Raw genomic sequence first — 12,285 nt, 5'->3', positions numbered from 1 at the left:
TAATAAATCCTGCTCTAATAATGATATCCAAAAAGCATATGAGGCATAGTGTTCATTAGAATATTGAAATAATTAAGCATAATGCATCACACATTATGCAAAAAGTATAAATATTACAGAAATTACATAAATGTGTGTTGGTTTGTTTTACATTGTTCACAATATGATTGCATTTTGTTATACTGAGGCAATATGAAAAGTTTATAAAGTGTTACTTTGAGAGTGAACCTAATAGGGGCATTTTAATTGTACATCAGTCCTGAAGCTAGATTATCCAGCCTTGATAAGCTACTAATGTACAAATGGTGTAATGTTAGAGAATGTGTACATATTTCTGGGTCACCTTTGTGTGTACGGAAGTTTAAAAAAGGAAGGGTTCTGCATAAATACTACAGAATACAATATATGATATTTCAAAACGTGACCACTGGTGACAATCAGAGGTTTCACCTTGATCATCATTAAGGTTACCAACCAGCTAATCATTATAACCATAATGAAATTATAATAAAATTACTAAATCTGAGAAATTAAAATACAAGTCATTATGCAACAGATTCAGTCAGATACCTCCCAGGCTGTGTACAAAAGCAGTGATGCTGCACACTTAGTTATTTAATCACTCAGCAAAGGCATTTTTATATCAGCATCACTGCCAGTATGTAAATAAGGAAAAGAGTGAAAAAAATATATTCATAAAAATGGAAGCGTTTTTCATTGACAACATCCTCTACATGCTGGGGTAAACCATGGAAAGTTCTGTGGGAGCTATGGTTTTGGTGCATTACATATGTAAAAACAGCAGAACATGTAAAAACAACAGAACCTATGAAAATTTCTCCTATCAGCCAAGACTTTAAATGAGATAACTACTTATGGGGAGGTTATGTGGTAACTTGAAAGGCTACTCGTCACTGTTTTGTTGACATTCATCAGCAGTTGGAGCACTCTCATTAGAATACTGAAAATTAAGATAACTCCCACCTCCTTGGGAGTTTCAGTAAGGTCTTCTTGTGTTCTGCTGATCTTTATGGACTTCACTGGTGGTAAGTCAGGATTTAAATCATGACTTCCCTGATATTCATAACTCTCACCAGTATCACCTTCATATGGGATAATCAAATGTAGCGTTCTGCAATCGTTATTCTACTCTTATCATTATATTCCTGCTGCTGATCACAATTTACCCAGTATTCAAAACTAGATTCAATGTGTTGCTAATCTTATAAATAAACATGTAAATTTTGCCATCAACTGACTTTCTGGTGCTATCAAATGGCACAATAACCACTTATCATTTACTATCACAGGAGTGATAACGACATTGTAGTGTTAATCACGGCCTAAAATCTCAAATGCCTTTTAATAAAATTCTCGAGACTCATGTTATCACCCTTTATGAATAAGACATGACCCATGAGTATATTGGTCCGGCAAAAGCTGGGCCATCATGACAGAGTCGTGCTTAAGAACTATGACGCCGTGCTCTGCGAATGTGCAATTATGCTACAGAAGTTATTATGGTAAGGCCAGATTGTTAACATTTAGTGATAAGAAAAAAAAAAACATTTGAAGCCACTAAAAACATTCGCACTTACCAAGAGATTAGTGTCTGCGCCAGGCCAATTGATTCGGAATAATATGGCGTCATCTAAACCTTTTATCTGATTGGCAGCGAAGATATTGGTGACACCAGCAGCAGAAAGCAGCACCAGCACTAAACTCTTAGTAGCCATGGCTGTGTAGTGTGTTATCGGCGAGCCCGGACCAGCCAGCAGCTGATCATTGTTTACGTCTTCTCACTTGTTGACACGACAGCGTGACGTCACTAGTGGGCGGAGCAGCCTCTCCCACCAAATTCAAATTCAAAGTCTGACATTTTTGAATATCATAAGATCTACTTAATTATCTTGGTAGATTTGAACATATTTACTCAATTCTCTTCAGCCATATTGATATAAGGATATCAGGAATCACATACCTATATGTTGGGATGTTTCATTAATGGATTTTAGGATTCACATTTCTTCATATATATATATATATATATATATATATATATATATATATATATATATATATATATATATATATCGACAAAGCGTACATATAACGGGCGGGAGGGGGTTTGTTAATGTCAGATGTACGCCAAAATGTTATATAATACTTGAACGACACATTTATTAAAACAGGATTAGTTTGCAGTTTCTTAGAAAAATATAGAAACAATGATAAAAGGAAATATGACTAACAAAAAATGAAAATAATATGATACCCTTCAAGTGGTATGTAATACAGTACTGCACACGAGCCAAATGACACACTTGTTGATTTTGACGTCACTTAGAGAGACTTTTTCTAATTATTTACCCTAGGATTAATTTGTTTTAGAGAATCTTGTGTTACCCAGGATCTTTCTAAAAGTTACCGCAGCCTAAGGCTGCTCTACTTCCAGTGGCAGGGAAATGTAGCCTCAGAGTAAGTTTTTGACAATGTCTGTGCTCTTTAATCTGCACCAATGAAATATATTTTTCACATGCAACTAATATAATAGAAAAATGAGAGTAGATATCAAAGTTTCTAAATCTACAATGTAGATATTTTTGAAAAAGATAACAATTAATTTTAGAGAGGGGACAATGTAGTTGGGTAAAAATCCTAAAGTTAACTGTAAATCATAACAGTGTTGGATCCAGGATAGTGAGTGGCGGGCGGGCACAGAAGGCGGGAAAACTTCCTCAGACGAGGCAAACTCAAGGTGAATCTAAGTATGTTATTGTGTTTTTTTTTTAATCTCTTGTGTTACGTCTCGCAGATTATGAAGGAGTGTGATTAGGCCATAGAAGGCCGCTGATGGTGCTGGTCAAATGCTGATAGGAGTTGAAATTGGCCTACCAGGCTCGTAAAACAGTAGTAATGAGTAATAAAATCACAGGGTATGCAAAGCTAACACTTGGGCGGAGTACAAAGTTCTACCAACTACACTTTTATATTACAAGTAAGTAATGAGTATTTTAGAACTGCTGACCATAGACCAAGGCTACAAGAGGAGATTGCTTCTGGTTGCAGTGTTCGGTCGGTTACAGGACACTGTACCGTAAAGTTTCAGCATTACTGAGTGCTTCACCTGGTGATATTATCAATTCATAGGTTAAGAAAGTGAGATATCACAACATTTGTTGAATAAGATTTTGTAATCCTAGATTGTAACTTATAATAATTCCCAGTTTTGAATGTATTCATACACTTACTCATATATGGCTCTTTGCATTACCTTTAATATGATACTGAGACAGACTTTTAGTTACCAGCTTCTGTTGTACTACTTGTGTGTGTATCCAGCATAGCCTCACAGACTCCAAGTGATTTCTCTGTCTATAGTTTGTCCATCCATCTCTTTTCTAGAGGCACATAACTGGTCATAACTGGAAAACATGGAACTGGTTACTCAGGAAACTCAGTACATTTGTATTAAATGAAATACTAGCTACCGTGACTTGCAACTCCCATTTAGATTAGTCCGTTGTTTGGTCCCTTATGAAAGTGTTTAACCTGGAACATAAATCTGGCTCGTAACTTGAGGAAACTTCTGCCTTTGGCCATGGCATTGCTTACAGATGTATTTGTCATTTTCCCAACAACATTTTTCACCCATTTACAATGTTCTAGTCCTTGCATCTAGGATGATTAAAATCTCTTCCTACTTGTGTTGAATGATATCAGACTATATATCAGGTAATCAATTAGAAATCATTTTTCTTCAGTTTGTAAAATATCTCCATTCAGAAAGTGTTATATTAAAAAAGATTTTGGTTTTTGTGAATGGCTGAGCTCACTTTTTAAACAGAAATCAGTAAATTCATTTGGAGATGACTACAGCAATCAAATATTTTTGACTAGAATTTGCCCAAAATATGATGAACTAAGTTTTAACCCTATACAGGTAAGACCATGGATTTCAACAATGTGAATCGAGTATCCCTTGTGGGAAACCCACTCCATGAAGGATTTAGTCACTTGTTGTGTAGAAATAAATTTCAATATATACTGATTTTTCAATCAGTAGGATGTAACATCTTCAATGTCACAACTAAAAACAAGTAAATAAATGAACATAGGCTATATGTGGTGCTGGTGGGGTAAGAAAAGAAAGGAGGGGCACTGTAAGATACTGGCCAAAATTATCTGAAAGTGAATGATGAACTAGAAGTGTTTACTCGGTAATAGTGTTATACTGTGTAACTTCATGGAACTACAGGAACTTGTATTGTCAAATGAGTATACTGAGTTGCTTGTAAGTTGTATTTCTTTGCTTGTTGATAAGGAACATTGTATGTTAATTGACAGTAGATGAATGGAGGTGAAGATCAACTGAGTCTTGTGAATGAACAGAGGAAGAGAGCTGCCAAATCATCAAGTCAGTCTTTCTTAAAAAAGGTAGCCAGACCAGCAAGGCCTTTCATAACAAATTGTGGGACTTTGTTGCAAGTAAGTTTATTTCATGTTGTGAGTGGTAGTCCATTATCTCTTACATCTGCTCTTTCTCAACTAGCTCTCTAGTATTTCAGTATTTTGGTAACTGATTAAGTATTTGAATGAAAATGGGGTTGGTTTGTTGGCTGTAATGTATGAATAAGTGGTATTGTCATCATACTGGTGATCAGACAAATGACCTTTGGTAGCTAGATTATGTTAATTATTTGAAAAGCTGATGTTTTATTCTTTATTGCAAGAACCTTTTCATGTTGCATTCCTAACCCTTAACCCAATAACATTTGCAAATGAAGATCTCTGCCATGTTATCAACATTGGCAGCAAAGATCTTTGCCGTATTATCGTCGTTAGATGAAGAACTTCACACTGAGAATTCTCACCACAGTTTCAAGGAGGGTGGTGTCAAGTATCTTTAGTATGAGGACATGGCAGAGGATAGTGTCAAATGCTTTGTTAATCTTTATTGCTGTTAATACTGTCTGGGAAGGGGGAGAGGATTACAATTGGTCTATTCAAAGTGTTGTAGTTGAGTGATTTGGTCTAAAGCCATATTGTGTTAGTGAGAGTGGGATGTTTTGCTTGATTCTGTTGTGGATCATTTTTTCACAGAGTTTGGATGTTGAAGAAAAAAGAAATGTAGGGCAGTAAGAGGAAGGGAAGCTGAGTTTTATGCAGGGTTTTAGGATTGTTATTATATTGGCAGGTTTGTAGATGACATGGATTTTGCTGTGTAGCAAGAAGGTTCTTGGGGTTGTATATATGACAATGATATATAATTTGTATTTGTGTGTATGTGTATGCATGCATGTACACAATTTTTTTTGTCATAGCATTGTTCATTTCTTTGATGTAAAGCATTGTTTATTACAGATACCAGCAAAAAAGTTACATGGATGTAATGTTCAGATAAAAGAAGGAAATAGATACAAGGTAACATAGGACAAGAATGGGGAGAAGAATCCCAGGTTGGAGTGTAAAGAGAAATTAAATACCAAAGAGAGACAGGCTGTGAGAAATGGTGAAGAAATAAAGAAGATAAAGGAGTTATTAGGAGAGAAGAGAGAATCCTTGCTGTCTATGAATTTTGATAAAGTGTCCTCAAAACAAACAAAGGGTGAGTGTGATGATAGGAGGAAGGATCTAGGTGACATGCAAAAGAAGCAAAGGCCTATGACAGCAGAGGATATTGCAATGATTCTTGAAGAATCTGATGATGACTTGAGCCAAACGATTGTTAGTAGTACAGATGATTCAGAGAATGAAAGAGGGAAAGGACCTGATTCAGAAGCTCTGATTAAAGCAAAGAACAATAAAAAACATAAGAAAAAACAAGAATCCAGCAAGGAGTGTGACTCTGATGATACAGATGATGAGCATCTTGCGAGAAAAAAGAAGTCTAGTAAGGCAACTTCTAAGCTGAAAGAGGACTCTGAGGATAGTGACCCCACACCAGTTAGTGCAAAAAGATGCAAATCAAAACAAAATGGAACAAAGAAAAAAGAATGGGAACATTTTAGTGATTCTGATGATGAACCTCTGGTTAAGAGAAAAGCCAGAACAATTGCTCAAAAAGATTGGGAGAATGTAGAAAGCTCTGATAGCTCTGAAAATGTGTCCCCTGACAGGCCAAGTGCAAAAAGACGCAAATCAAAACAAAATGAAACAAATAAAAAAGAATGGGAACATTTTAGTGATTCTGATGATGAACCTCTGGTTAAGAGAAAAGGCAGAACAATAGATCGAAAAGATTGGGAGAATGTAGAAAGCTCTGATAGCTCTGAAAATGTGTCTCCTGACAGGCCAAAAGGAAAAAGACCTAAAACAAGTGAAAAGAAAGAGCAGAGAATCACAGAGGGAAAAGAAAGAAGGGCAGAAGTTGCGAGAAGTGAAAAAGTTTCCAGCTCCTATAGTGAGGATTCAGCTGAGGACAATAAACTGGAGAATAAACCTGTTAAGCCTAGTATCAGAGCGGATAATGATGGCACAGGGAAGAAAAAAAATGCTATTGCTAACATGGAAGAGCATTCCGACAACTCTGATACTGAAAGTGAAAATTCAGAGGTGCAAAACGGAAGACATCGACCCCAGAGGAAGGATGAATCAAGCAGTAGTGATGATTCAAGTTCTACAGCTTTGATGGGAAAAAAAGGGAAGTTTAGAGTATCTCCTAAGGAGAAAGACAATGGTTCTTTTCACTCTCACCCTAGAGCCTTGACCAAAAAAAAGTTAAAAGGGAAGGGAATTAGAGAAAAATCAAGAAATTCAGATAGTTCTGAAGATGAAGGTAGTGTTAAAGGAAAAAGAAATAATTCTGAGCAGGATTTTAAAAAAGATGAATTGGAAAAATCTTGCTCTGATTCTGAAGCACTGGCAGCAGAATTAGAAAAATCTTTTGGTTCTGATTCTGAAGCACTGGCAGCAGAACCAAAACATGGGAGAATTAAGAGGCCTAGAAAGTCCTGTAATTCAAGTGAGTCAGATGATGAGCTTGTTTCAGGAAAAAGGATGAAGAATACTCTTTCAAAAGCAAGTACAAGAAACACCACTTCAGAAGAAAGTGGTGATGTTCCATCAAAAAGCAAAAAGTTTGAAAAAGTAGGGAATAAAAGGAAGTCACAAAAAGATGAAGATGATTCTGATTGTAAGTCAAAGGGCAAAGGAGCAGTTAAAAATGGCAAAGACAGTCGATCAGAAAGCTTCAGTAGTTCAGACATAGAGACTTTGGTGAAGGTAAAGTCATCAAATACTCACAAGGAAAACCTTAAAGGTAAGGATAAATGGAAGAACTCTAGTGATTCTGATTCTGACCAAGAGGAAGATCAGAAGACTAAATTGCCTGTCAAGAAGGAAACAAAGAAATCGAACAAGGACTCTTCTTCCTCAGATTCTTCACCAAATTCAGATGGTGAAGAGGAACCTCATAAGAAAATTGGAAAACTACAGAAAGAAAAAATGACAAATAAATCTCACTCTGTTCAAAGAAATGTGAAGAAGAGTAAAATACAGGTTAGGATATTTTTTGTTTGGCATTCATATTCTAAGTTTAGTAGCCTAATTCCTTTGGCTTTTTTTTTTTTTTTTTTTTTTTTTTAAGAGCAACAGGTGAGCTGTTTCCACCCTTCCCAGGGGAAAGGTATGACAAATTGATATTAAATGATTCTCTGTGGGCATGTTATTTTGCTGGCAATTATGAACAAAATTAGTGTGTTGATAGGAATATCATTGTACTTAATCCATCTATGATGTTGGATGGTAGCAGTAATTATTGCTTTTGACTTTTCACTTTGAAAGTTATAAGAACTCTACAGAATAGGGAAAATGTGGGATAAATGATTGATGGTAGTAGTTGGTAGGCAGCCAGTGACCAGGAAGGTAAATGTATAACCAGTACTACCCACCTCGGTATCAGGAGGGTTTGTGATGTCTGCTTAATGAACCAGCATTTCATTAATTTCTGTCAAAGTATATTAACTTTAAAAGTAATGTATATATCTCAAGTTTAAGAATCTGATTGATACCCATGGAAGTTTTTGTTGGGATTACTTATCTATCTCATCAGCTGAAAGGAATTTGCTGAGAATTTTTTTGTACTAAGGGTCAGTTCAAATTAAAAACTAGGAAGTAGTGGATAAATCAGTTGCCTTACAGCTCTAGGGATACAAAATGCTAAGGAGTTGCTCTTGTGGTTTCAATACCTCTAAACCTACAGGTAAAGTCCTTGGCTGTAAGAGAAGTTGATTGAATTCTAAGCATCATGTTAAAATTGTTGATGTCTCAGTTTTCATGGAGATAGATCACTATTCTGCATGAGCACTGATCCTATAAGGAATAAAAGCTTGTGGTATGGGCATCAGTATGACAAGCAATTATGTAAAATTCTTACTCTATATATATCTATCTATCTCTTGTCTCTGACACCCATTCCCTTAGGGAACTCCCATGAAAGGGGTAGCAATGGCAAAAGAGTCTCCACATATCCATGTCCTTATATGCTTCCCTTGCATACACCATTTCACACATTCCTTCACTATTTCTCTCCCTCCAGTACTCTTCCACTCAATTTTCCCATCTCAGATGGTCTTCCTTTCACACCAACCCACTGATCATATTTTCATACACTTTGTTAGTAAACTCACTGTTGTGCATTCTTAAAGCACCTTAAAGACAGAGTTGCCCATGCTACCATGACTGATAACTTTGGATTAATGGCATAGGTTAAAGTCATACTTCAGGTACACTGAATTTTTTTGTAGGTGTTGAAACAGTCTTCTGGTACTTAGAGGTTTCCATACTTTTTGCTAAGTCCATCCACCCTCTCCCCACTTTGGACGCTCCAGTCACAGACAAAAGTCTACATCAAGGCTGGGCTTTAATTGAAATAGAGAGGTTTATGAAAGGGAAAACGAAGAGATGAGGGAAAATATTTTGAAGGGAAAATCTGTCTTTTAAAATGTGTCATGTCTTAGTAATTTGGAAAGTCATGAAAGGGTAAAGGTTCCAAAGCTTTGAGGTGTAGGGAAAGAATTATTTAGCAAAATGGCCCACCCTTAAGATTTGAGATGTAAGGAAAGAAACATTTAGCAAAATGGCCCACCCTTGAGATTTGGGATGGGAAAGAAACATTCAGCAAAATGGTCCACCCTTGAGATCCCTTAAAATGCCATTTATTTATTGTCATGACTACAGTTAGTTGATCATGCCCTCACAAAGGAAGCTTGAGTGTATGGGAGGAAGACAGCCCTTGAAACAGTGCAAGGTATCTGTTTACTGCAATAGCAGGCAATTAAATTACTTTGAGTGTTTGGAATTCACCAACTTTAAGTATAATTTGAGTGATCAGAATTCACCAACTTAAGTATTCCAACTCCTTTGCTTAATAAATCCAGAAGCTGTTTCAGTCATATTTGAAATTATTAAAAATATTCAAAACTGATAATTCGTCATTGGTTAAGCTGAGTCATTTCAATAATTTTTGGCTCAAATTCAACAAATAATGAAAAATGTCATCACATACCTTCCTCTGCTCATTTGGAGTTCATTCAGTCTTGTATCATTGGATAGGTAGACAAACATCAACCTTGTGCTCTCAGATTTTTTTCACTCTGTGGTTCCAAACTTCTCTGTTCCATTTTTATAGTTTTTTCATTATAGTAACAAAGAAACAGTCTTATGCAATGAGAATTGTCTTGAACTAAAATATGTGAAAAAAATCCATCTGTCTATATCCCTCTGATGCCCATTTCATTCAGGAACTCACTTTATGGGGTGGCCATAGGAAAAGTCTTCGTAACTGAACTTCAGGGGATGAAAAAAAGCATTAAAAATACATGGTATTCGTATTATAATTCAACTTCATGTTTGGGAAGGTTAAATATTTTCACTGACGTACGGTAATTTTACACCTTATTATGCATGATTTTTACACCTGGTAATGTAGTGTCATATATATAACTGAAATGTTTTCAAATGTTTGCTTTTGCTTCATCTCTCATTTTTATGATTTTTTCAAGAGTCATGGTGATGACCATCTAGCACGCCTCAAGAAGTACATACGTTTGTCAGGGATCAATATCAGAAACTATGATGTTCTGCTGGAGGGCTGTCGAAGTGTCAAGAGCAAGAAAGAAAAACTTCTTCAGGTTATGCATGACCATGGACTTAAGGGTAATATTAAATGAATGAACTATTGCAGATGCCTCATGTTTATCACCTGCATAGCATGGCACACATTTAAGGATTTTCTCGGTTGTTGTCTTTGTCCATCCATACATCTATCTGTTATTTGCCCTTTGTTGGGAATGATGCACTAGTTAAGTGAAAGTGCTGTTGACCATACCAAACCCATCAGGGTAAGGTTGAACACATCAAACTGTAAATTGCACACAATTCTTACTCCTCACTGAAAGAACCAAGGGGCATAATACTGTAAGTCTAGTTTGGATTTTGTGGGATTTATGCCCTTTATAGAAAGGTTTAACATAGAACTTAACCTGCCCCTAACTCAAAAATTTGACCTAAGGGTCAGGTCAAATGTATCAGACAATGTACATTATATACATAACCCATAACTTGATTTAGATTCTGCCTAAATTCTGCCCAACATATAAATGTTTAACCTAGTACTTGTCTCATAACTTTGAGAAATTCCACGTTTGACCACGAAATTCAAAAACGTTTTCAATATTTTGATCTGTTGCAGACATTAGCTACATTTGATTTTTCACTCAGTAACTACTGTACTGCAAGCAAAATAAGTGTTACATAGACAACCCTTCTATATTTTTTTTTACATAATGATTTATGCTGAAGGCAAGGTAATTTTAAACTTATAGGGCCATTCTCATTACTCTCTCTTTTATTTAAATTTTTTGTGGTTTGTTCTTTTTATCATATTAATTCTCACCTTATTTTGATTGAGGAATTTCAAATCTCCCTCTGTCCTCTCTCTTATCATGAGTAAGTTTGTGGCTGCAACCCATCTACTTTTAGATGACCTGCCATTTCGTTGTCTGCCTTTGCATCTTCTCTGGCAGATCTTTCCACGAGTGGGGTGACTACATTTGTTATAAGTTATCTAATCAACACCTCATTTTTTTTTTTTTTTTTTTTTTAACATGAAAGTACTTTGGGGTATATGTAATATGTACAGTGCATTATGGAATTTTCAGGTAAACCAACTCAAGAGAAATGTAAGAAGCTGAAAAAAAGGAATGATCAGATAAAGGAGTTGGAAGATTTAGACATGAGCAATATCATTTCACACACTGGTAAGTGATGGACCAAAAGTCATTAGTCTTTTAAAAGTTTTAGTTGCATTGTAGTACTTAACCTAATCCATAAGTACAGTATGTAGCATTTGGCAAGCTAGCCACAACCATTACCTAGGACCACACGTCACATAAAGTTGGGATGCTGTGTATATCTTTGTGGGCTAAATACATATAGTACAGTTGAGTACCTTACGTACCTGTGATGAGATTTAGCCATAGTGGCAGGCATAGTCCTTAGCACTCACCAAATGTCTTGCTTGTAGAATGACATTGTTCCTTTCTGCTGCCAAACACATTCCATAATTGTCAATATAAGGTTCATTAGGAATCAAACTTAGTCATGCATCTAATCTTATTTGAAATGTTTCTTTGGTCATATTATTATTAGATATCTCATTGCCTATATCTTCTCTCTTTTTGCTGCTGAAAACCAACTTGTTATGGTTGATTAGCATTGGCAAACTCTTCTGGGGTCATTATCAGAATAATTTCCCACTTTGAATGGTCCAGTCTCTGATCCCTTTGTTCTTTGCTTTATTAATATATGCAAATAGAACTTTTGTATTTAATTCCATGCTTTGAATGCCTTTCCCTCATTTGTTGTGTTCCTTTGTATGCTATTCCATTATTTTCATCCGTATTTCTTGTTTTTTCTTATAGTTCTTATATTTTATCTCTGCCTAATGCATACCTCAGCTTTTTCTTCCATTCTCTTCCTCTTGTTTATCCACTTCAGCTTACCTTTTTAAATGGTATTTTTCAAAGTAATTACTATTTTATTTTCATAGGTCGTGGGCAACGGAAAACTTTCAGCCTTTATGCCTCCCAGACTGTGTCACATCCAAAAAATGACTTCCTCTCCCCAGTTAAACCTTCGAAAGCAAGACTTATCGTGGATTCTGATTCTGAGTGATTCTGACAAAAATTTTGACATTTTCAATATTAATTTTTAGCAAAAAGGAATTGATCATGTATAGTTGTGTTCATCCCTTTAAATAGAAGTTTTCTATAATACACTGAA

The 12,285-nt window shown here is 35.7% G+C and overlaps 2 protein-coding genes across 7 annotated transcripts in view; one reads left to right on the top strand and one right to left on the bottom strand.

Moving 5' to 3' along the window:
* The window catches only part of LOC139758696 (endoplasmic reticulum lectin 1-like), a 36,737-nt gene extending 34,926 nt beyond the window's left edge, over positions 1-1,811 (bottom strand). The window contains exon 1 of one of the 2 annotated variants that reach the window (XM_071680338.1): positions 1,599-1,811. In XM_071680338.1, the coding sequence (XP_071536439.1) occupies positions 1,599-1,736 (138 nt within the window). In that variant the 5' untranslated portion in view covers positions 1,737-1,811. The remainder of the gene's footprint in view (positions 1-1,598) is intronic. The other variant, XM_071680337.1, reaches the window with a different exon arrangement.
* Positions 1,812-2,686: 875 nt separating this feature from the next.
* Positions 2,687-12,278, top strand: LOC139758694 (uncharacterized). Of its 5 annotated transcripts, none has more exons than XM_071680331.1 (6): positions 2,687-2,758; positions 4,348-4,488; positions 5,365-7,500; positions 10,005-10,158; positions 11,163-11,261; positions 12,053-12,278. In XM_071680331.1, the coding sequence occupies exons 3-6, from the start codon at positions 5,572-5,574 to the stop codon at positions 12,175-12,177; spliced, it is 2,307 nt and encodes a 768-aa protein (XP_071536432.1). In that variant the 5' UTR covers positions 2,687-2,758; positions 4,348-4,488; positions 5,365-5,571; the 3' UTR covers positions 12,178-12,278. The 5 variants fall into 5 exon arrangements, with proteins under 5 accessions (XP_071536432.1, XP_071536433.1, XP_071536435.1 ...); XM_071680332.1 differs by having other exon boundaries at positions 2,688-2,768; XM_071680334.1 differs by having other exon boundaries at positions 2,695-2,758; positions 4,351-4,488.
* Positions 12,279-12,285: the final 7 nt, after the last annotated feature.

This window comes from Panulirus ornatus, chromosome 31 (genome assembly GCF_036320965.1).
Source record: "Panulirus ornatus isolate Po-2019 chromosome 31, ASM3632096v1, whole genome shotgun sequence".
Lineage (NCBI taxonomy): Eukaryota > Metazoa > Arthropoda > Malacostraca > Decapoda > Palinuridae > Panulirus > Panulirus ornatus.
Note: the sequence above shows the minus strand (reverse complement) of the source record. Positions and strands in the feature narration are given on the sequence as shown.

Bases quoted from the DNA above. Each gene is read 5' to 3' on its own strand.
- LOC139758694 (XM_071680331.1), top strand. From the start codon at position 5,572: ATGAATTTTGATAAAGTGTCCTCAAAACAAACAAAGGGTGAGTGTGAT. The intron at 7,501-10,004 runs GTTAGGATATTT...GATTTTTTCAAG, and splicing joins TGAAGAAGAGTAAAATACAG to AGTCATGGTGATGACCATCT. The intron at 10,159-11,162 runs GTAATATTAAAT...TGGAATTTTCAG, and splicing joins GCATGACCATGGACTTAAGG to GTAAACCAACTCAAGAGAAA.